Raw genomic sequence first — 25,149 nt, 5'->3', positions numbered from 1 at the left:
AAAAAAACAAAAAAAAAAACCCCAAAAAACAAAAACCTACTATTGAGACTCCCCTCCCCCATCTGTTTTCTTTAAGAACCTGTCTGTCTTCCCAGGGCAGCCAAGGCCCCCAGGCCTCTCAGGAGAGGTGCCCAAGTGGCAAGGCTCTGGGTGGCACACCCTTTGATGCTTTCCATTGATCCGAGAGCAAAATTTTGGTCTTATTAAGCTACCCGCCTCTTCAGATCCTGGCTGCCGTCCTGGATTTTGACGCAGGCTTTTGGCACTGAAGTCCTCGAAATGTTCTTGCCAAGGCTCCTTACCCTTAAACAGCCCGAGGGAGAGTCAAGGCCGCCTCTGCCATCTTAGATGCTATGTGTGACATAAAAACTCACTGCCCAGCCCAGTTAGCTGTGTCACACATCCCCTAAGGTGTGTTTTCTTATCAAATCTTAAGGACAGTTAAAAGGTGGCCACTTCCAGAAAGAAAAGCTCCCGTTCTACTCCAGAGACAAGCATGCAGAAACCTGTTTGTCCTGGAGTCCATAAAGCAAGCTGGGTGGCATTCACATTGGAGTTTTCTGGGGAAATCACTTCCCAAAGGGGAGTCAGTTCAGAGGGGAAGAGAGTTGATTTTAAACCAGATTATAAGGTTACAAAAAAAGCAAGACTTCCTGAATTCTGCCCCAGTGCTTGCTCACTGCCCTCTGGCTGCTTCTAAAGCCACGAACTCTGCTGGTGTTTTTTGGCTCTTAGGGACCTCCCCCAAGGAGCTTTTCCACAGTCCTTGCCTTAGACCCTTTAAACGAAACCAGAGAAAATACTGATTTGCCATGTAGATCAGAAACACTGGATTCTGAGGATCTTCTAGGGTTTCTAAGGATTCTGCCTTGCTCTCTCTAACCTCTCTCTGCCATTCCCTTTGCTTCGGTAGGAAGACAGCGAGCGCTACTCTCGTAGATTCCGGAGAAACACATCGGTCAGTACCACGCTCCTTCACAGCAAGGGACAAGTTGACGGAGCCTTAATTGTTCCTCTAGTGGCTGAAATAGATACAATAGTTGCTATTATTGGTATAAAACTGCTATCTTTACCTGAATAAAGACCGTACTCTTTATTGGGGCTAAATTGTGTAAAGAAATTGTGTTTGGGGTTTTTAAAAAAAACTAAATACTGAATCCAGGGCCTCATGCAAGTTTAGGCACCCTGCCTACCACTACTAAACTGTATCTCCATCCCTGTTTGGAAATGCTTAAATATTATTATTAATATATTATTCCCCACAGTGTAAATGCTTATTGTTGCTGTTAAACACCCATAAATAATTTTTATAATCATTGAGGCTTATTAATAACCCTTACCTGTGATATACTGTGCTTCCATAAGCAGTCTTAGGCAAACTGAGGCATACTGAGGACCTGGGCTCACACCCTCTGAGCTCTCGGGGTGGCTGGTCCAACCACTGCTGCCGAGTCGGATCGGCAGGTTCTTCCCAATCCGGCTCATGGTTGTGTTCTCATCCTGTCTTTTACTAGGCTTCTGATGAAGACGAGCGCTTGTCTGTGGGTAGTCGCGGCAGCCTAAGGGTCAGTAACAGCGTGATTGCTTCTGCATGGCACACCTTTGATTTCCTGTCCCTGCTTTCAGTCCTTAGATCATCAACCCCTCCTCTGCTGGTCCCCCACATCACTGATGAAGTGCTTGTATATAAGTTAACCAAGGGTCGGTTGGGCCGGGCTGGGCTGGGCTGGGGAGAGGGTGGGTGTTGCTTGTCATTTCCCAAAGAGTAGAAGGCGTCGGTTTTCAATAGTTTTCCCACAATATGAAACTACAGGACCATGGTTAATGATTGTCTCAGAATTGTTGTTGTGATGGACAGGACTTGAAGGCACACTGCATGCCCACTTCGCCACACACTCTCCAGTAAAAGCTAGCCTTGGTGAAACCAGCCGAAGGAGTTGGACTGGGGAAATAGTTGAAGTGGTCAATGAAGACCTGAGTTCCACCCCTCAGAACTTACATGAAGAAAGCCATGTGCGGTGGTATGTGCTTATGATCCCAGTTCAAGGGACAATTAGTGAAGATGACTGGCCACCTAACTTAGCCTTACTTAGCAAGTTCCAGGCCAGTGGGAAGCCATGTCTCAAAGGAAAAAAAAATAGAAGGCGAGAAGGCATTCCTGGAGAATGAAATGACACTTAACCTGTCCACTACCTTCCACGTGTGTATACATGTGTGTGGAAACACACACAAAAGTAGCCATACGTTATTGAAGATGTTTCTGCAACAGCTGGAGGCTCCCTGGAGAGGAGGCTGTGACCTCCGCCACCCCCAGTCTTCCAGTCAGCTATGGTGAGGGTTCTTCTTTGCAGTGCTGGGCTTGGATGTAGAGCCTCCCCCGTCCTAGGCAAGTGCTCCACACTGCACCAGAAGCTCCTCACTGACAGCTCCACGGCTAATGCACGCAGCCTCTGTAGCTGCATTAGACATCAGTGCATGCTCTGGGAAACAAAGCAGAGTTGTTGGGTTTGAGCTTAGAGCAGAGCAGTTGGGTTTGAGCTTAGTAAGCGTGTCCATTCGCTTGGCTGCAGGGTGGCCATGGCATCTCACCACTGTGATAACTAGGTCTCCAAGCAGCCGCTCTGGTGTACTAAGGGTTGGCTTCTCGTCACAGCGACAGTTAGGTCACACAGTATTACCTCTTGACTAAACATGCACCAGGGGTGTGCTTACCTTGGCATTAACAATATAGCCGCCACCCCATCCCTTTCCTCCTAGCTTAAGACCAGCCCCTGTGTGGTTTTGCTGGGCAGTTACATGTGAAGTGAGTGCTGGGAAGTTTCTGCTGAGTATCTTTGACGATGCAGCTGTGACTTCCTCACAGGCCCCTCAGACACGATCTGCTTTAGAGGAAGCAAGATTTATGTAAGCAGAATCTAAGTACAAGCTCAGTTTGGGACATCTGGGGCCAGGCCCAGGCATTGCAGCTGTGGGAGGTGTCAAAGGTCTGGCCCTCGAAACCGAGAGGAGGAAGAACAGTTGGGTATCGGGGGAGAGATTGGAAGGGCAGAACAGAGAGCTGGCCCTTGGATGTAACCTCCTGGTAGTAACTTCGCAAGAGAGCTTTCCCCAGAACTGTCAAGAAGGAAGCCAATGATCAGGGATCAGAGGTAGAACAGGTGGAAGATGGAAACAGAACCCAAAACTCTGGAACAATGTGTCATCTTCAGACCTGTGGTCCCTCGGGTTCCCAAGGGAGGAATTTCGTCATCTTAAGATTCTAGGGGTGGCAATAAGGCTGTCCTGGCTCCAAAGAGTTTATTGTAGTGTCAACACTGCAAATGTTACAGCATTCATTCACCTTTTGTATGAGCCTCTAGGGAATTGGGTCTCCATGCTGGACTCTGTCAGATTCCAGTATATCTGTCCTAAGGTCTGAAGCTTCACACAGGAGGTCCACAGTTAGCGAGCCGAAGACGAGAATGGGAGAAAGTCAGTGAATTTCACTATCAGCATCCATGTGCTACACGACTCTCCCATGGTAGACTTAAACTTAGGCCAGTACTAAGGCCTGACAACCTGAGTTCAAACCCTGGGACCCACTTGGTGGAAAGTGACTTCTAACATGGTAGAAAGCTGACTTCCGAAAGTGATCTTCTGAGTTTCACTTACACTGTGGCACGTGCCACGACCCAAAAATTACTTTGTTTGTTTTTTTTGGGGGGGGAGGGTTCAAAGAACTAGACTAAAAAAGGAAATCCAGATCTGAGAGCTGGGGCCCTGGAAATAAGAGTCCATCCAACCTGCTACTCTTGTTGGTGTGGAACAAGCCCAGAGCATTTAGGGACCCACTTGAGGTCACGGTGACAATGCCACTCCTGATTCTCCCAGAGACTTTCACACCTGCCAGGTGCCCAAAACTCTGTCCCTTGCTGGTTGGAACAGCTGAGAACCTCAGGGCATCTGTCAACCCTGCCTAGTGTAATCCCATCTCACTCTGTGTCCATGGAGGCCAGATTATGCCTCTTAATATATTAATAATATAAAGCCTTTACTGTGCAAATTCCTAAGATGGTTTCTTTCTTGACTCCCCAGACATGCCTTCTCTATTGAGATGACAAGGATGATAAGCCCTAAAAGCCAGGAGGGGTAGTTACCATCCTGGAATCAGCAAACATGGTCCCCTTGGGGAAACCAAGATTGGGCGTTATCATAAGGTTTTAATTATCTTTATTTAAAACCTGGCGATGGTGCATCTCTAGACCTTGCCCTGATTTAATTAGATCGTATCTATGTCAAGAAGAAAGTATGATGCAAATGGGCTTTGTGTTTCATGAACTAAGCAACTGTTGCATAGAAGCAATTTGGTGTTCTTAGATTTTACGATGGTCCTAATGTGTGTTTTCTTTTAAGTAAGACATTCAAAGTCATGGGAAATGTGTTTCTGTTAAGATTTTAAAGGATGCCTGGTTTTGCCTCTACGGTTGCTTAGCTCTGTCTTACCTCTGGCACTCCCGTTTCTGTTTTCCTCTTCCACCCTTATGCCAACAGGCCCAGCCTGAGCCGGAGTATGGGAGTCCTTATGCCTGGGTGAGGTGGTCAGATAATTTTGCTGTGTGACTCTAACTGTGTGCAGTGACAGATGATAGCCGTGCTGTTTCTACTAACTTGCTGGGTGCTTTTCCAAAGTCCAACTGCCAGTCTTCACCCAGGACACTATGAGGCCATCACCCTCCCCCTGCCTCCTGGCCTGTGGATGGGACCCTAAAGCATAGATTGCAGTACCTGGGCCCCGCTCACTAGCTGGTGCTGAGTTTCGGTTGTTGGCCACCCACTATGGGTTCCTCAATGAACCCATCAGACCGAGAATTCCCAGGGCCTCTCTGTGTCCTTTTAAAAGACTAAGCGTGAAGAAGTCATTTTGCTTAATAGACCCCAGTCTTTCCTAATCCATAACCATTCAAATTAAGAGTACTAGCTTGTGGCAGCCAGGCGGTGGTGGTGCACACCTTTAATCCCAGCAATGGAGGAGGCCGAGACAGGCGCATCTCTGTTAATTCAAGGCCAGTCAGGGCAACAAAGTGAGTTCCAGGACAGGCTTGAGAAGCCCTGTCTCAATAATAATAATAATAATAATAATAATAATAATAATAATAATAATAATATAAAAAGCTGGCTCTTTGGCTGTGGAAATAAACTTTGAGAAAGACTCCAGTTCAGCAACAAAAATAAAGTCCTTGAAAAGAGCCTTTTATCTAAGAGCCCTAATGCCTTCTGTCCCTTGGAAATGTGTACAGTAAAAGAATTCTGCAGTGAGTTTTGCAAACCTATAACCTCTTCTCTGGGACTTCGCAGGTGTGATTTTAAAAAAAAAAAAATCTCAGAGCCCCTGGGCTTCATGTATTCTCCATCTCAAAATTATTTGGAAAATTTACATTTATGTTTAATGCCGATCATTAATAAAATGTGCCACGTGTCTGCTGAGCATGTGTGATCCCCCAGGCTTCCCACAGAGCTCTTACCCCATCTTCCACAGTGTACCACTGTAACAGCCCTCGCCTGGTGAGGCAAGCCAGCTAGCAGGAAGCCCAGGACAAGGCCTAAGATTCAGGATGTGCCCCAACAGCGCCTGTCCCCTAGCCACGGAACATGGCCACAGCTTACTGTGAAACTAGCAGCTCCTCACACCCTTAAGGAATCAAATGCATTTAAACTTGTTTCTAGATATCATCCTTTGTATTTTAAACTCAGAGTCGATTTCGAGGCCTGGTCCTTGGGCTTTGTGTGAATTTTAGCTGTGTCCAGGGGCATTTTTGGATTTAATTTAGAGTGTTTTTTTTTTCTTTTTTCTTTTGAAGACAGGGTTTCTTTTTGTGTCTGCCTGGCTATCCTGGAACTTGCAAACTTTCTCTGTAGACCAGGCTGACCTCGAACTCACAGAGGTCCTCTCCTGCCTCTGTTATCCAGGTGCTGGGATTAAAGGCAAGTACCACCACCATCCAGCCTTTGTCTTTTCTTTTAAAAATTAATTTGACTGCATCAAATGTGTCATTCACAAGTTTTAACAAACCTTTCTTGTTTTGTTTCCCATTTCAATGACCTCTGAATGTGCCTATGACTTACACAGAGAAACAGACAGCAAGTACTGTCCATAAGAAAGGCTGGTGCCATGACTATCTAGTACAGGCTAAGCACACCACACCCCTGCTTTCCTGGAGTGAGGATCTGCCAAGGCCAAGCCCTCCTACCTTCTGGTGTGACCATCCGGTGCCTCCAGAGGCTAATGTGGGCATCCAGGAGACCCACAGGCACTCATGTCCCCCTCATCATGGCCCTGTAATTTATTCATTCTTGTGCAGATTGTCATGGCTGTGAAAGTGTGGGTGGATTGAATAACTTCCCCAGGGGCCCAGGGCAGACTTTACATTCACCACTTGGGCCTCTGAGACGTGAGACAGATAAACCCCTGTTCATCTTTACCAGATGTGAGGCCACTCTTCCTTTTCCCATCTTTGAAGCTGCTTTGAGCTCTGATGGTTTTCACCTCATACATCATTCCTTTTTACAGTAAAATAGACCATTCCCTGTAGATGCAGCGGAATGCTTGGGGAGGACAAGGGAGCCAGGCAGACCAGGTATGTCCAGCCTTCAGATGATCTGGTTTGGTTTCTTCCTAGAGGACAAATGATAGCATCATTAAGTCCGCCTTCCCATCTCACCTAGAAACACAAAGAGGAAGAGTGGGTGACTGAAAGGTGACTCCCAGAGTTTACTAGTCCTTTCTCAGGAGACTTCTGCCTTTAGTTACAGGTCACATGGACACTATTCTGAATCTTAGGGACATGGTTTCATTAGAGCTATATTTTCCTGTCCTTACCTAGAATCTAACTGACTTACCTGACTTGGGCAGGTCCCTGCCCTCTAGTCTGGTGTTCAGCCTTCTTGAAATCTAGAGTTTCCAACCTAAGATTGGACACAAGATTACTTACACACACATAAACAAACTCATGCATGTATGCACATGTATGTACACACACACACACACACACGCATACATGAGCACACACACGCTTAAGAAAATTGTCCAGAAAAGCAACTACGTCAGACCATGAGCTTCACTCACAGGAGGGAATGTCACTGGTGCCACGTTTGCCAGACTTTGTCTGAGTCCCAATGGAGTGAGAGGCATGCTGGAAGTTTGGGGGTGGCCAGGCTTTGTGCTTCCCTGGCCTGCACCATCCGTTCCCTTCATTCCCTCTGCAGAGAAGGCTCAGTGTACTCGTGGGGAACTCTTGCTCTCTGGTTTGTACCTGTGCTGTTCCTTATGCTGATGTGACCTCTTCTCTCTCTGTTGAAACAGACTAACGGTTATGATGGAGACTATTGCGGATCCCAGTCCCTAAGTAGAAGATCTGGCAGGGTTAGTACAGCAACCGTGCATGGCACGTGCTCACGGGGATGCTGCTTCAACGTGTCTAAAATGTATTGCTAAATTTAGTTCCTTTGCTCTTTTTGTATTACCCTGGCTCCCCCTCCCCCAGGCCTGTAGCACATTCTAACATTCTCAGAATGTTAGCCTTCTAGCATTCCTAGTATGGTTTGCATTCTAGATGTTATGCGGGGTAAAAGCTGATAAGCATTCCTAAGAAGACCCAGGAAAAAGAATTAGCTTGCTACTGTCTGTTGCCTTCATACGCATGTCTTTTGGTGAATCGGCTCTCATGTGGATGGAAGCCCCCCATTTTCAGTTTTCCATATTTCAAGCTTTAATGTTTATGTTTTGATGTTTGTCTTAAAGATGCACATGTGAGAGCCTACATGGAATTCTGACGTCTTGGGTGCTCACGGTTAAGGGTGGGAGGCAAGCATTCTAATGACGAACAAGCTGGAGCAGTGCAAGGAGAGACAGAGAGAGGGCCAGAGCTCGAGAGAGGCCTGGACTCTGTCAAGGGTGTAGCCGTTGGACATTTCAGAAGGTTAAATTGGACACATTTTAATTAAGCCACAAGATCCAAACAGATTAATCTGAGTTAAATGACCTAGTACCTTCCTGTTTTTAATGACATTTTCCCCTTCTGGTAATGTTTCTTGTGTAAAATTTAATCTATTTTAATTATATTAAGATAGCATTTAGTCAATTCAATTCCATTTCTAGGCTCTTTAGATCTCTCTCTCTCTCTCTCTCTCTCTCTCTCTCTCTCTCTCTCACACACACACACACACACACACACACACACACACACACACACACACAGAGCTAACAGTTTCAGCTTTTCCAAACTGGTAGAACAGGTTGTTTGAGCCTTCTCAGACCTGCTTAGAATTAATTACCTGTGCTTTTTCTATGACCTCCTAAACCTTTTCTAGTTCCAGACTTCAGAGCACTCCTAGTTAAAGGCTTCTGTCACCCTTCACACTGACACCTGCTGAGTCGTTAAGGCAGCTGGGCCCTGCCGGGACACAAACCTGCAGTTGCTGCCTGTGCATGTCCTTCAGTGGTGTGGCCGACTGTGCTCAGCAAGCCTGCAGAAATGGCTGTCAGCATAAGCGATAAGAGCTGCAGTGTTTCCCAATACTGGCGGGTCGTGGCTTTCCCTCATGGTGTTTTGCCATAACTGAGGTTATTTGGCAGTTCTTAGGTCGAGCTTCCTTCCGATGGTAACACTCCTCTCTACACATCCGTGGCTTGGGGTAACATCTATGTGTCATACATACATCCAGAACAGGTGTGCTTTACGATTTAGTCAAGGTTTAGGCAATGCCTCTGCAAGTCAAAAGCTAACAGGCCTGATTACAAAACGGCTCACAGAGTGAAACTGGATGTAAAATTGGTCTGACAAGTAGCTAGAGAGAGCCACATGACCAAAGAACAAAATAACGTTCATCTAGTTACACTGAAGAAGCTCTGAACCTGTGGGGAACTCTGGAGGAAAGATTAGACAGAGAGAGGAGCTTTCCAGATGCAAAAGAACCAGACACCTGCCTGATACAAGCTTGGGAATGTCTGTCTCCTCCCTGCTTGATTACCAAGTCTCCTGTCTCCTGTGCAGTGTCGCCTCCCCTACATGCTCTACAGAGCATACACAACGCCAGCTGCCTCCACCGCAGAGGTGGGAGCTGGTTCTCGGCCTCCCCCTGCCTCTCTGCATCTAGGGGCTGGACTAAGAAGAAAGGCTGAAGGTTTTTTTTTTTGTTTTTTTTTGTTTTTTGTTTTTTTTTGCAATAGGAAGACTGTTAACTACCTCAGGAGATAGGCAAAGAGGAGAGTTGGGTGTACGAGGTCTTGGGTGGTTTGACATGAGATTCGGTAAGCAACTGGCTAACAATAATGGAGCATTCAGCATCGCGGAGACAGAGCTCCGCGGTGTGAAAGGCTCACAGCTCAGACATCTAGGCTCACTCGCTAAGAATTTATGCTGCAAATCCTTTAGGTGAACCAGGGTTCCTGGGTCCTCACATTGGGGTGCCTGTGCTTGCTGTGGGAATGGGCAGGGTAAGGAAGCACTCACCGCTCACAAACGCTCCCTTTTTGGTACTCAGAATTCCAGCTACAGTGGCGGCGGCGATGGCAGAGTCTCCGCTTTGTCGTCCTCCAGGGAGGAGAAGTTGGTTGGTTCCCATTTAAATCTTTCACATCCTCTCTACAGAAACTACAGGTTTTGTAGCATGCACCCTTGTGTGTGGGGTCCCCCCTCCCCCTCTTGGAATGGCTGTTCTACTGAATTCTGAGAGAAATTAACACGTGCTACGTCATTCAGACTTACCACTGTCCTGTGTTGAGCATAAGTTGTCACATTCAGCCCACTACCATGAGTGAACCAATGGCATGCTTGTGTATTTGGTTAGAACCAATCCCAAGTGGGGAAATGAAGAGCCTGGACCTTCTCACCTCCTCTCTGAAAACAATGATCCTCTCTAGGCACTCTGTGGCACTTTGTCAGGGGTGCTGTGGCCTCGGCATGAAAATCCATTCTAGTCTAGCTATCTGCATACACGCGTGTGCATTGACCTGGACAGGTGATTTCTAGTTATTAAAGAATCCTACCGATTGGGGCCGGTATGTTCTAGTTAAGGCCCATCCACTCACCGAACTAGGGAACCAGCTTAGGTAAGTGGACATAGGCCCACATAAGCCACGGGATGGGCACTCCTGAGTTATTGCCAGAATTCAGGCCATTACTGCTGGGTCCCAGCATCACAATAAATGAGAGGAAGTGAGACCGATTTCCCCAGCACTGTCATCAGAATGGATGTAAACCTTAAAGAACAAAGAGAAGGATCTGGAGAGATGGCTCAGTGGTTAGGAGCACTGCTGTTCTTCCTGGGGACCTGGGTTCGGTTCCCAGGGGCTACCTGGCAGTTCACAACCATCTGTAATTGCTGTTTCATAAATTTAGCACCCTCTTCTGGCCTCCAAAGGTGCCAGGCACACAGTGCACTCTCATGTAGTCACACAGAACACTCAAACATAAAGTAAAATAAGTCGATCTTTTTTAAATTAAAAAAAAAATAAAGAGGAAACAAAATCCCTAAAGAATTAAAGGATTTACCCAAGTGAAACAGAGCCCATGTCCAACCCAACTAATTTAGCAGAAAAAAAAATCTGTACCCTGAGAGTTAAAGGTCAGAATTAGAGTTGGCCCCTTCAGACATAAAACACATTTCTCCAGACTGGATCTCAGGATCTTGACACTTAACCTGCCAGTGTGCCTGCCTAATTCATTCTTATGTAATGTCCACCAAGTGGGTGAGACCGGAAACCAACCCCGCTGAACTATTACCTAAGGCAGAAAGCTGAGGTCCCTATACTTTACCCACCAATTTTAAAAGTCAGAACTCAGATTATGAAAACTAAAACCACCACCAGATCTTGTTATTGGTTAAAATTAATGCTCCCGTGTGAGTGTGTGTGTGTATGTGTGTGTTTGTGTGTGTGTGTGTGTGTGTGTGTGTTGCACATGCGCACTGACTTAAAGTCCTAACAGTCTAGTGGAGTCTGGTTCTGTCAGTTAATGGACTCTTGTTCCCCTAACTCTCTTTCCCTCCTGCCCAGCAAATTGTGGTTGTGCCGAAGACAGTTTTCTGTGTGTCCAGCCCTAACCCACCCGTGAGATGGAGTGATTTCACACCTCCCCACGCACCTCACCCGACTTGACTGTTTTCTTTCATTGCAGGGATTCTTTTGCTCCAACCTCGGCCTTCCCAGTAGTGGCCTTGCTTCCAAGCCCCTGTCTGCCCAGAATGGAACCCGGGTCTGTTCCCTCATGCTTTCCTCTGCAAAGCACTTTGGGACTGGCACGCCTTGAGGGCATTTCAACCTCTTCAGTGTGCAGTCAACAGGCTCGGGCTCAGGCTGTTTGGAATGGCTTAGCTAGCTTGCGGAGACTTTCCTCAATCTCCTAAAAATGTCATTTAGGACCTAATATGGAAAATCAGACCTTAGGGAAAGAAGGGGTGTGTGAAATATATACTCAAAACAAAACAAAACAAAACCTTCAAGTTCAGAAAACTGGTCTCTTGGGTTTCTCCATTTCCAGCAATTGTTCCCCTATTTGGGATTTCAAATTGCTTTTTAAAAATAATATTTTTCTTTTGTAATCGTGTCCAGGAAGCAACCTACAAGGTCTCTGTGCACGTTGCCTCCTGCATCTTGGAGAAGTGGACAGGGCTGAGCATTTCTTTGACTCTCTGCCCCTTTCCCATTTTCACAAGGCCAAGGTTCAAATCCAGCCAAAATGGGCCTTTGTTGCTCTGGGCCTGTGAGCTCTTTTGCAGCCCAAGGGCGCCATGTTATAAATCCCAATGTGCATGCTCTTTTGGAGGTTGGCTGCCTCCTTCACAGGCAGACTCAGCTGCTGGAAGATCTGTTGCTTGGCCCTGCATCTTTCCTGTACCCTATGCTGTGGGTCTGTGCTAAGTCCTGGCTCAGCTCTGTACCTGGGTCCTGTACCCCAGAAAGCTGCTTCTATATCCCAGCATGAACCCTCAGAGCTCTGTGCTACTCTGTATACCAGGCGTGCATCCCCTTTGGGCTTTTGGAAGTTCCAGCCCTGAGCAGCCAGCAACAGCCTTACACTCCCCTTGTGTCTTTTTTTTTTTTTTAAGATTTATTTATTATGTATACAACACTCTGTCTCCATGTATGCCCACACGCCAGAGGAGGGCACCAGATCTCATTACAGATGGTTGTGAACCACCATGTGCTGGGAATTGAACTCAGGACCTCCAGAAGAGCAGCAGCCAGTGCTCTTAACCACTGAGCCATCTCTCCAGCCCTCCCCTTGTTTCTTGACTGCTGCGGTGACCCTGATGGAAACAATCATACTCTTTCTGACACGTTCTCTCTGTAGTTTTTCTGCACCTGAGGGCATGGTTCAAAGTCCCCCTTGATATCAGAATCCAAAGGTACTCAGGCCCCTCAGATAAAGTGATGTGGCATTTGCATAACGCCAGCACATCTGCCTATGAATTTTAAATCAGCTCTAGCTTACTCATGATGCCTGATATGTAAATGTTGTAGAATAGTTGGTACGCTGTGTTCAGAGAATGATGCGGGTAGATTCTGTCCATGCTCAGTGCACATTGGTTTGTTTTGTTCTGTTGTTTTCGGATATTTTTGATCCTTGATTGGTTGAACCCAGGAATGCTCAATCCTAGATATGGGGTTGAGCTATTAGGTACCTGGGTGGCCTTGAACCTGGCCCGGTGACTATGTCCATCTGTGGGCTTTGCTTTGAGTCTTTTTCCATCACCATCTGAACAGAAACGATTCAAAAACAATAGCCCCATCCCAGAGATGCTGGGAAAGTCTGTGATTTTCTAGTTGGAAACTGTATCATTTTTCTTTCCTATAAATGTTGGATTTCCATATATCCAGTCCCTTGAAAACCCAATACCTTAACTCTGCCTTGTCCTTCCAAGCATTGTAGGATAGTTACTTAGTTGCCAGACCCTGACTGCATGGCGTGGCAGCCTTCATGTTGCCGTCTGTTGCTGTTTTCCCAAGGTCTAAAGCCTGCCATTCACTTTCCTCCTGCAGCCTTCCTTTCTGTGCCGTGCTGCCCGGCCTGCTGGGAGTTACTGGGTGCGTGTGCTCCCCACCCCTGCCCTGCATGCTCCTCTCTGCCTGTTGCACATGCTCTCCCGCCCTGAGCACCGTTTCCTGCCCTGCTGGGGAAGCAGCACTTACTCATAGCTTACCCGCCCTTTTGTGGTCTTTCTTGGTCCCCTTTAGTCAGATCTGGGCTTTCTTTCCCCTGACTGCTGACAACAGCCGTCACCCTGTTCCGTCTCTCGGAAGACTTGTTAAGGTTGTTAGGAAGGAAACAATGACAACATTTACCTATTGGCAGAAAGACAGATGGCTCCTGAATGTGGTGACAGCCGTAATAGACTCTAATCCACGTTGCCATAGTACTTTGGAAATTTCCATATATCTATATAATTTGGGAAGTTTCCAGTTTTAAATGTAGGTTCTTACATTCTGCAGAAAACTAGGTTTTCAAAGTTATTGTATTAATAACTGGGACTTTCCACCACCTTGCACACTTAGGGGTTAGGTATGTGTACATGGTTAAGCTAGCCAGGATTTCCTGAAGAGGAATAAGGAAAACTCAGGTGCCTTTAAATGGGACAGGGTTTGACATCACTGCCCGAGATCTTGTAAACCTCTTTCTCTTTGATTAGCTGCATGCAATGTTCAAGGTAATCAAATACTGTTTTCTGTGTAGCAACTTCTGAAGAGATATAAAATATCCAACATCGAAACGATAATTGCCGTAATGTTTTATTCCAAAGCCACTTAACGCAAGAATAGTTGTGTTGACACGGCATGCGAGTTTGCTTTGACGATCTTCGGGACGTTTGGGTTGCTTGCCAATTTTCAATCTTGATTGGCGATTCTCATGGGGAATGTTTTTCAGAATAACAGTTTCCAACACTCTCGGGAAATTGCATGCCGACTTGCAGCCACTCAATGTCTGCCTTCTGATTCCTACACCTTTTTGTTCTCTGTGGCTCTCTGAAGATCTGAAGAGGGTAACACAGAGCCTGCATGGAGTTTTCCGGACCCTCTCCCTGGCACACGTCACTCTTGCTAACCTTTCTTTTCAGCCTTTTCTCTGTGGTCCTGTAAAAAGGAGTGTGTTTCCTGCCCTGACAGTCTGTTCTTGTCGCAGGCGTCCGTGATGGATGAGAGCAGCCTCTATGGGGCTCGAAGGGGAAGCACCTGTGGCTCTCGGGCTGTAAGGCACTTTTCATGTTTCCCATCATGCCTCACTGTGTGCTGCATGACCCACGGGTGTTTGCTGGATGGTGACTGATGTCATAGGAGGAAACGCTCTCTGTGTTTTCCTTTGTGATAAAGGTCAGGGATGATGGAATCAGGAAATCTTTGCTTGTTAATTTCGTGTCCTTGTGTATCAGTTTGTACCGAGGTCAGAGAATCGCCTTAGTTGGGTTTCATCCGCTTCAGTACCTGTAGCTCCTAAGTAACATAATGGGTAATGAATTTCTGAACCTGAGAAAAGGAGAAAGGGGTTTGGACAGACCCAGGGGTTGCTGTGATGCTGCTGGTCTCACTTTGCAGGACTTGCTCTGTCCCCTCCTGACCCTGAGACAGCTAGTACTTGACACCCTGGGAGGAGTTTCCACCCATCTGAGCAGGCTGTCTCGCAGGAAGTGAGAGCAGAGACGGACCCTAAAGACATTCTCTTCTTTGTGGTGGGCATGTCTATGCAGGCCTGTCCTAACTCCTGTTTAGGAACGTTTGCATGACCAATGAGATGGAGGTGTGATTCAAACTCAGAGCTTTCTGACTTACATTAGCTGCCCATTGGCCACTTGACTCCTCCACATGGGTGATACCTGAGGCCTGACGACATGAATGCTTCTCTTCCAAAGGGTCAAGTCAGTCCAGCTGGTCAGAGAACGGACTAAGGGTCCTTAAGTAGGAAGTAAACAACATGGCATGGTTCTTACATCTCTGTACGCCCCACACTTGAGTGCAAACATGTCGTTATCCAGTGAAGAGATGTAGTCGGGATGCCTCTGGAGCCCTGACCATGCTGGCCACAGCCCTTTAAGACACCCAGTGCTTTTGTATAACCCTCAGTGACTTCTGGACATGATGACACATGGGGCCTGGGGACATGATGTAGCTGCTGGTTTTCAGGAGGGTCAAGTCAGGCCAGCTGCTCTGAGAAGTGTTCTGACCCAGGAGCCTTGGGCTGATAACATGAGGTGTAGACTCTCTGACCATTACTAGCGAAGAGCTGGGGTCATTTGTTCCTGCATTCAGTAAGTGTGCCAGGCCTTATCTGCTCACTGGAGAGCCACCAGAAACTAAATAGATGTGTGCTCTGCTCACAGGGGCTGGTCCTTAAGGTAGCATCACAAACACCCCCAAAGATCCAGAGTCCCTACAGTTCACAGTGGAGGTGCTGCTTGCAAGGCCTCACAGCCCATAGGTCAGTCTGGCTTTTGTCCCAGGGCAGGTGGCTGAATACAGACTAAAGCTTAGAGGCTACAGCCCAGTGGCCGTCATCATCCTTCATCAAGAGTTAGGAAGCCTAAATGGACAGGTAGACAGGTGCACCCAGAAGACAGATTCTCCAGTTTCCACCTGGAAAGGTGGCAGAAAAGCAAAACCTCCCCTTCAGAAATGCCAGCCCTCTTCTGAGCTAGTTTCTGAGCTGGGATGCAGCCGAAGGCAGCTCGGGCTCTAGCGAAGTGCCGTCGCGTACCCAGGAGGTGAACACAGGAGATGGGATGCGCACCCGCATTGAACAATGCTCTGTGTTTGCTGGAAGCTGCATCCCGTGGATAATGCTGTTGTATTTTATTCTTGATAGATGTTTACCTGATCTTGTGGCAGGTGCAAATTCCCTTTCCAAGCCCTGTCAGCTCCCTAACCCTAACCTGTCTTTCCTCCCTGCCGTGTATGTGTGTGGCTAACCTACACACTAACTGAAACTCCATCTTTTGCTTTCCTTACCTCTTTGCTGACCCTGTTCCTTTGTTTCTATCTCTGCATCCTGTGGTAGCCCTCAGAGTACAGCGGCCACCTCAACTCCAGCTCCCGGGCCTCTTCTAGGGCCAGCTCGGCGCGGGCCAGCCCTGTGGTAAGTCTGCTTCCTGACCCTGCTGCCCTTCAGCTTCCTTCCTTCCTTCGTCCTTCCCCTCTGCCTCCCTGTCCTTCCCCTTCCCTCCCACCCGTTATCCTTCACCTCTCCGTCCCTTAGAAATGACCCCCATTTTTGAAACAGTGAAGCTAGAAGCCTCTCATTTTATTTCGGGTCTTAGTGAAAAATGGGATTGGGAAATGGTTTTGAGTTTAGAAGACTATTGGGTGGTGTCAGGGCTGCGCTGCTCAGCTTCTCAAGAGCCATAACGGAACAGACGTCATTAGTGATGCTTAGAAACCAGGCTTGAGAGGGGAAAATCCATTCTGGGAATGTAAACAGGAGCCTCGTGTGCGGATGTGCTTTATTTTACAATTTAAAATTTCAAGGGCTTGACTTTTAACATTGGCTTTGTAGTAGTGGGGGTTATCAGAGCTGGCAAGTTTTCAAATAAAATGTAGGGCTATAAATGCCTTGCCACTCTCGGTGCTGCTGAGGTCACCTGTTGTCACATTTGCTCAAAAACTGCATAGACGGTGTCCCCAAGGCCCTGCCCCCCCAGTTTGTGACTCACCATGTGCCAGACGTGGCAGAGAAGCCAAGGCCCCAAGATCCAATCCTACACAGTTTGACAGTTTCACCTGATTGGTTGGTGGCTTTCTTTGTGGCTGCTTTATCATTATCTAAACAAGGAATTGTTTTGTTTTGATTTTGTGGGCCGTATTCTGCTGTCTTCCTCTGTTGCTGTGTGCCTAAATATCATAAGATAGAGTCTCTCTCTCACTGAGACTGGTACTTGTTGGTGTGACTGAGCAGGCTAGTAAGCACCTAGCATCCTCCTGCCTCAGTGCTAGGATTACTGGTACACACCACCAAACTGGCTTAAAAAAACAAACGAAATGCTAGGATTACTGGTACACACCACCAAACTGGCTTAAAAAAACAAACGAAAAAAAAAAAGTGGTTGCTAAGGATCAAACTCAGGCCCTCATCAAGCCTGCACAGCAAGTACTTTACCAACTGAGCCGCCTACCCAGTCCCTTTATTTGGGTCTCACTGCCCCAGATGGCCTTGAACTCACTGTGTTATCACCACCTCCCAAGTGCCAGGGTTCCAGGTGTGTAGTGTCACACCTGGCTGGGCAGCTTTGGCTGGGGTGGGGAGACGCGTGCAGGCTGAAGCCAGAGCTGTGGGTGGAGGCCTACGCTTGGGAAGCCATGGGTGGAAAGTGCAGGCAGTCCAGGTCAGTCTCTTCATAAGCTCTCATTAAAACTCCCAGTCCTAAGTACACAAAGTTTGGGACTCAGTTCTCCAGCACTGCATTGCCTAGGATTGGTTCCCTACACCACAGAATGCAGGGGAGCCAAGGCACACTACTTACACAGATGAGATCATTGTGGGGTTTCCTACCAGAAGCGGCTTCCTCCGGAGAGCCAGTGGGATCCCTTGCAGCTACGAGCCTCCCCACCCAGTCAGTTCAATGGCCTAGTGCCCCTCTCTACTCCATTATGTGTCTTTCCTTTAAAATAGAGTGGCTGTCTTGAGCACTTCAGGCTTTGTGGTAGTATAACCTATGCACACTAATGCATGAGGAGCCTTCAAGTCACTAGGAACAACGTTTTCCTATGGCAGCTTAGTGTAGACTCCTCTTCTTTGTGCATAATAATTGAGTGTGTGCTTGAGGAACAAGTGGAGGGTTTATAACCAAGAGAAGAAGTCTATAGCTTAACACTCAATGATTCCCCACAACCCCCCCATCCCACCCCACCCCTGCAGCTTGAGCACCTTCTGTCCAGGGTGGCAAAGCAGGATTCTTTGTCGTCACGTGGATTTATTTAAGTATTACGATGAAGTCATGATATGACAGCATTCTCGGTTACTGTGACTGGAAAAACGGATCCCTCTGTGTGTGTTTTGGAAAATTTACACACATGAAACAAGTTTGGTTGTTGTTTTTGCACAGAGGTGCACTGTACATCTGTGCAGCCTGTAAGGCAAGGGAATTGATCTTTTTGGAGTGTCGGGCACTTGGGGGTGTGGTCACACCCCTTACCCTTGCTAAGTCCATTGCAGATAATCAGTAGATATTTTTTTCTCCTCTCCTCACCTGTTTGTTGTCCCAAAAGTCCATAGATCATTGTTTCTGTTGTCTCATTTAGTGAGCAAAGGTCAGGGCATAGATGTGTGGAAGACAGACTGGCCTCCGACTCTCTCCTGCCACCTCACGTCACCCCAGTACACTATGCTGACCAAGGAACCTCCTGTGTGTGGTTCGCACCTCTGTAAGTGCAGGGCAGTCCCAGGAGATTGTTCCGTCAGTGGGATGGTCACTGACTTTTGCCATGTCCGTCTCCCAGGTCCCTTGCCCTGACCTCCTCCTCCATCTCAGGCAGGAACACCCACAAGTCCAAACATGAACTTCTGGGCTTCTTCCCACCAGCAAGGCTGAACAGGCTCACAGACACTTTCTGTTGCCAACCAACCCAAATCATACTGCCACCCCACCCCCAGTGGAATAATAGCCCCAGGACACAGAAAAGCAAGGCGTTAACACTGAATCTTGAAAAGAGCAGGAGTGAGGGCTAGCTCCATTTTTTTATACCTCTTTAGGTACCAGGATTTTCAACCTTTACCCTTGGGATAGACAAGGACCACAGTGACCCTCCCATCTGTGGGAACCACGCGGAGCAGGATGTACAATAAGGCAGGAGTTATAAGATGGGGTTCACATGCCACAGCTCCCCCTCCTGGGTTGGTACATGTAGGGAGACATATAAACACCTGGAGCAGAAACTGGATCAGGAACTGCCCCTGAAAAGACATAATTTGTTTCTGCTTGAGCTGCCTCAGCCGCAATATGAGACAGTTGTTGGTGTCCGTATGTTTTCTTAGAAAGTATCTCTGACCTAGTACTTCCCCAGGGACGAGAAGAACATACAAAAGCCAGCTGCCACCCTCAAGGCTCTGCATCTCACATCTGTCAGACGGGAAATGAGGCAGGACTACAGGTTGGAGGAAGGGTGGGGCCGCTGAGGAGCAAAAGTCACCAGACTGAAGGAAGTGGTCATCCATTCTCCCACTAATGTGCCCCCACATCCATAGACTAAAAGCCTGGGTCTCCCAGCGATACAATTCTTGGGAAAGCCAAGAGGCATCAGCTGCAATGCGGGTGGCAGATGAACGCATTCCAGCTCATTCTATTGCTACCCCCACCCCCTTCACTCCCCCAGTTCCCAACCCCACAGTCATTCTACTTGTCAGTTCTAATTAGTGTTAACTGTCAACACAGCCTAGAATCGCCTCAAAAGGGGAGTCTCACCTGAGTAATATTGGTAACTGGACATGCCTTTAAGGGATTCTCTTAATTGCTATAAAAGGACCTGGCCCACTGTGGGCAGTACCATCTCTAGACAGTCCTGGGGTTTATAAGAAAACTAGCCATGGTTCCTCCCTCCAGATTTCTGCCCTGACTTCCCTCAATGGTAGACTGTCTTAGAGATTACAAGTCAAATAAAATCTTTCTCCTCCCAAGTTTCTTTTGGTTGAAAAGCCACAGAAGGAAAAGTAGCACACAGACACACACCTACACACAAGACACACACATGATGAACCATGTTTTCATTCTATCCTTTATGTCCAGAATCTTCTCCTTGAAGAGGTTGTAGTTCACCCATTCAGTGTCAATTTAGCACCTAGAATATTCTGGTCGTGAGCCTACAGTGTTAGGCAATGTAGACCTGCTCTTGCCAATCATGGGCTATACAGAGTGGGCGAGAAGATGTTCATCAAATAAATAACATAAGCATCAGTCATAGGAGCTGTGAGGACAGGTGCTAAGAAAGAGGTGGGATCTGGAGTTGGAGATCTAGGCTTGAAGCACACTCAAGCAGAGCCAGGTGACACCTAGGCACCTTCCTGTCTAAGTCTCACGGCCCACTGCAATCCAGGAGAGCCTCCGCCACCCTGACACATCTTCAGGAATGTCTCCAGGGAGCCAGGACTCATGTAGTCTTGTACATTCATAGAAAAATGCTGAGCCCAGATGTTTGCCCATTTGAATTTGAAAGCAAAGACCCTTGTGGCTCCTGTTACATAAAGAGGCAAGGCAGGATCTGTGGCGAGCAAGCCTGCCTCTGTAGGTACAGTGGTAGATTTAAAACCAGCGATTCGCCAAGTGTGGTGGTGTGTGACTGTTATCCCACTTCTAGAGGCTGCGAAAGGCACATCGTGATGTTAAGGCTGTCTTGGGCTACATATTGAATCCCAGACTACATAAACTCTATCTTAAAAATAAAATTAGGGGAACCCGGTGGTGGTGGTACACACTTTTAATCCTAGCACTAGGGAGGCAGAGGCAGGATACCATGTACTCTGTGAGTTCAAGGACTGGTTGATAAAGCAAGTTCCAGGGCAGTCAGAGCTGTTACACAGAGAAAACCTAACTCAAAAAAAAAAGAAAGAAAGAAAGAAAGAAAGAAAGAAAGAAAGAAAGAAAGAAAGAAAGAAAGGAAGAAAGGAAGAAAGGAAGAACGAAAGAAAAGAAGAAAGAGAAAGGAAGGAAGGAAAAAGAAAGAGAAAGGAGGAGAGAACTGAGTCCCACAAAGTGTCCTCTGACATCTCCACATATGTCATGACATGCACACACACCCTAAATAAGTAATAAAACTCAACATTCCCACACTGATGGCGAGCCCCACTGCCACTGACCTTGGAAGGGAAGCAGCTCTTAAAATGGGTGTTCCCTGAGTGGTGTTTCCTGTGTCACTTGTTTCGCAAGGGTTGCTGCAATGACATTGCCTCGGGGACCCTGTTTGTCTTCCAGTGTCTGATGCAGGCCTGTGTCTCCGGAGTTGGGGCCATGAGGTTCTCTCTTGGGCCAGTTCTTGCTTGGATCTCTTCATCTTCGAATAGGCCAGCAGACAGCGACATGCAAATGAGTGTTTCAAACCTCATCATGTGATCTTTATAAGAAACTTGCTGAGGCGGTGTGGACAGGGCATACATTTAGCGTCCTCCTAAAGGATTTGCTTTCGGAAGGGAGGGAGAAGATGCCACGATCTGTGCTTCCACCGAAGTTTCTTAGAAGGGACTTTTTTTCAGGAGGAAAAAAAAATTAAAGAAAGAAAATTGAGACAATTGAGACTCTGTAGCCCAGCATGGTAATCCTCCTGCCTCGACCTCTCAAGCACTAGAATTACAGGCATGTGCCACCACACGTAGATTTTGGAAGTAGTCTTTGAATACAGTCAGTGGTGACTATAAAAGGCTCGCATGCATCATTTAGAATCGTGCTAGTGCGACTTTAATCTGAAATATTGAGTACAGGGAATGGAGGTTAAAAATACTCACTACGTCACAGGATTCCTGGTACTGTTGGCCCTTCTAAGCAGGGAAGGTCTGGTGGCTTGTCCCATGCGCCTGCTCTGTCCACCGCCTTTGGCGGCCTTATCTCCATGACAGCCCTCATGGCAGGTCATGCAGCAGCCATGGGTGTGCACTGTGTTGTTTGCAGAGGATACGGTGGCACGCTCTCTATCAGAGTGAAGGATGCCATCTGGTTTACTTCTCTGTCCCTTTGTGAAGAGGGTCCAACTGTCTACTTCTTTCGGGCTTGACTGGAGACAGACTGTCCATGCTGCCATCTACTGGAGCCAGTAGGAACAGCAGCCCTTGTCACATCTCATGGGGCCCCAGCAGTACCTGTTTCAAAAAGGCTGGCGAATAGATAGACGCACCTTGTCAATTTGAAAACAAAATACCATGCTGAAAGGTACATTCCATGTATCTATATTGAAAGACAGTTTTCAGCTTTTCTCTGAATGGTCTCCACTTAGCTCCTTCCCCGATTTTTCATAGTCTGCATTCATTATATATTTTAGAGAAGAGGATTTTTTTTTAACTATGGAAAAGCATACTATGTGGATTTTTTTGAGGCCATGTAACTCAAGATGGACTGGAACTAACCACATATACCAGGCTGGCTTCAAACTCAGAGAAATCCAGCTGCCTCTCCCTCCCATGTGAGGGGGGGGGGGCGCAGGGTAGAATTAAAGGTATTTCCTACCGCACCTGACCAAGCTATGGTTTGGATTTTTTTTTCTTTCCTCTTCGATGTTTTGTGAATTATAAAAGCAGTGTATGTGCCAGTTGGTAGTGGAAGCCCCTCCGTTTGCAGATGTAGATCTTTGCGACTATCTGGCTATCTGAGCTTCAGCTTTCCTATACAATATGCATTGCTGATGAACAAGAGAAAACATATTTACCCCAGGAGCGAAAAGCCAACAGCCTTCAGGTGTCAGCCTGAGTCTGCTCATCTGGACCTTTGGGGCCAGGGTTGGGCTTGGTGGTCACGCACCAGGCATTGGTTCCATCCCCAGCACTGCAGAGCTGGACCTATATAGCCTTACGCACCAGGCATTGGTTCCATCCCCAGCACTGCAGAGCTGGACCTATATAGCCTTACGCACCAGGCATTGGTTCCATCCCCAGCACTGCAGAGCTGGACCTATATAGCCTCTCTCTACTTTGTGTTCATTAGTATTCATCTACAGACCAACTTATCTAAAGAATGAGGCTTTGGGCCTAAAGGAGTTAATAAACTGATGTCCCAGGAGAGTGGGTGCCAGCTACCTTACTTCTCCTTTAGCTACCCAAAATTTTTGGTATTTCAGAAATACTTTTATTCCCAAGTAGCATGAACTTCATTTTCTGCCAAAATCATCCTCAAAATTTAGAACGAAAGGAGAGTGGCTGAGGCAGTGGCTCAGTCTGTAAAGGGCTTGTCATGATGACGGGAGTTTTCTGATCGCTAGCTCCCATGTCAAAAGCTGAGCATAGCAGTCCACACCTGTTATTCCAGGGCTGGGGAGGTGAACCCAGGAGGAGCCCTAGGCTTGATGGCCGGCCACTGAGTCAGCAAGCCTCAGGTTCAGTGAGAGACCCTGTCTCAAACAATAAGAAGGTGGAAAACTGAAGAAGGCACTGTATGTCAGAGTCTGGCCTTCGCATGCACACACGTGCTCATGAACATACTTACATACACACCTAAGGAGAATGCAGGGGGGCTTCCAACTCTGTAGACAGAGAGATAAAACTGTCTCAGCTAGGGCCTTCCTCAGCAGCCCACCGTGGACAGTGGACAGTCAAGCCAGTGTGGACCACACATGTGAAAATATACAACATCTGGTGCTTATCCCATACGTCAGCCGTGACTGGCAGTGAGTGGGTCCACGGGGTCTGTCCAGCAGGACCACTGAATCCTTTTCATGTACTGGTTAGTCTAGGACACACAGAGAAAAGAACTGGGCATTGGAGGTGGGTGTCTTGTGCCTAGTGACCGTTTTCTCTTGCTACTCATGTTGTCTGTGAGCTGTGACCTCAGAGCATGGTGGTGACTTCAGGACCATCCACCATAAATCTGCACAGGTGTCCACAGTGTCCTGTGCCACTCAGATCTGTGAATCTGTGTATTTGCCACTGACATGTTTGGCAAATGCTCTTGAGGTCAAAGTTAAGAACTTCTGAGCCGGGGCTGGGGAGCTGGCTCAGTGGTTAAGAGCACTCACTACTCTTCCAGAGGTCCTGAGTTCAATTCCCAGCACCCATATGGCAGTTCCCAACTGTCTGTTAACTCCAGTTTCAAGGACTCCAACACCTTCATACAGGAAAAACAAATGGACATGAAGTAAAAATAAATCATAAAAAAGAGAGAGAGAGAGAGAGAGAAGAAAGAACTTCTGAGCCGTAGGAAGCAGGACTTGGGACTGGGGAGGGAAGCATGGTGGCTGAGGCCCAGCGCTGAACCCACGTGACTTCCCAGGGCCAGAGGAACAGTCCTTAGGTCAGCTTCAGCCTCGGTACCCAAGCACACCCTTCTGCCCCAGGTGTCTCACTGGGGGCTCAGCACCAGTGCACATCTGCTTCCAGTGATGTAGACCACCCTGCGTCCCACGGTGGCTTCTATCTGCGGAAAGGAAGGGTCTCAGAGAGGCTTCCACACAGGAAGGATAGATGCAGAAAGCCAAAGTCTTAGGGTTATTTATTTGTTTTTATTTTTTAAATTACAGCATGAGGTAATGTTTTGTTGGGTTTTTTTTTTTCTTTTGGGTTTTTGAGACAGGGTTTCTCCGTGTGACGGCCCTAGCTGTCCTGCAGGCTGGCCTCAAACTCACAGAGATCCGCCTGCCTCTGCCTCTCAAGTGCTGGGATTAAAGGTGTGCACCACCACCACCTGGCATTGTCATACTGCAGGATTTATATGATCAAGGCAGTGCTTTGAACTATTTGACAGTTGTCCCCTTCCTCCACAGGTAGAAGAACGACCAGACAAAGACTTCACTGAGAAGGTAAGGGCTTTCTGCAAACCTCTGTCACAGGCCAGTGATTAACCTAGAGGGTCCTGGGGGAGACTGACCTCAGTGACCGAGACTGCTAAGGTGACCACACATGATGTCATATCTCTGAAGGAATCCAGCGTGAGTGTTGAAATCTGAGAGATAGTGAAGAGCTAGCTCACTGCTAAATAGACAAACCCAAATCAGCCATGAAACATCTCTGAATGAGCCCTTTTAACACTGGCCAGAAGCCCTTGGGAGATTGTCCAATATAGAAGCTGAGTTACAGAAAAGGTGTGTTCAGGCCAGGGAGATAGCTCAGAGGGTAAGAATGCCTGCCTTGGGGACCTGAGTTCAAGTCCTCAGCACACATGTAAAAAGCTGGGTGCGTTCACATGTACCTGTAATCCCAGCATTGTAGCTGGCCATCTAGTCTAGACAAAATGGTGAGTTTCAGGCTCGGTGAGAGCCCTCATCGCGAGGGAATTCAGTGGAGAGTGTCAGAAAGGACACCTGGCAGCTTCCTGTGGCCACTACACTGTTGTCTACAGGTGCACATAGCTCACCCGCCTCTACACTGTCGTCTACAGGTGCACATAGCTCACCCACCTCTACACTGTCGTCTACAGGTGCACATAGCTCACCTCTACACTGTCGTCTACAGGTGCACATAGCTCACCCGCCTCTACACTGTTGTCTACAGGTGCACATAGCTC

The 25,149-nt window shown here is 47.5% G+C and overlaps 1 protein-coding gene across 12 annotated transcripts in view; it reads left to right on the top strand.

The window, feature by feature from the left end:
- The window catches only part of Lrrfip1 (LRR binding FLII interacting protein 1), a 134,269-nt gene that overhangs the window by 79,764 nt on the left and 29,356 nt on the right, over positions 1–25,149 (top strand). For 8 of the 12 annotated variants that reach the window (XM_005361700.2, XM_026786529.1, XM_005361701.2 and 5 more), the window contains exon 3: positions 24,410–24,445. In XM_005361700.2, the coding sequence (XP_005361757.1) occupies positions 24,410–24,445 (36 nt within the window). Of the gene's footprint in view, positions 1–913; positions 959–1,514; positions 1,566–7,339; positions 7,400–9,519; positions 9,589–11,153; positions 11,232–14,156; positions 14,223–16,022; positions 16,101–24,409; positions 24,446–25,149 lie in introns of all 12 variants that reach the window. The other 4 variants (XM_026786524.1, XM_026786523.1, XM_013351740.2 and 1 more) reach the window with 3 other exon arrangements.

The sequence above is a fragment of the Microtus ochrogaster genome, linkage group LG4 (genome assembly GCF_000317375.1).
Source record: "Microtus ochrogaster isolate Prairie Vole_2 linkage group LG4, MicOch1.0, whole genome shotgun sequence".
Lineage (NCBI taxonomy): Eukaryota > Metazoa > Chordata > Mammalia > Rodentia > Cricetidae > Microtus > Microtus ochrogaster.
Note: the sequence above shows the minus strand (reverse complement) of the source record. Positions and strands in the feature narration are given on the sequence as shown.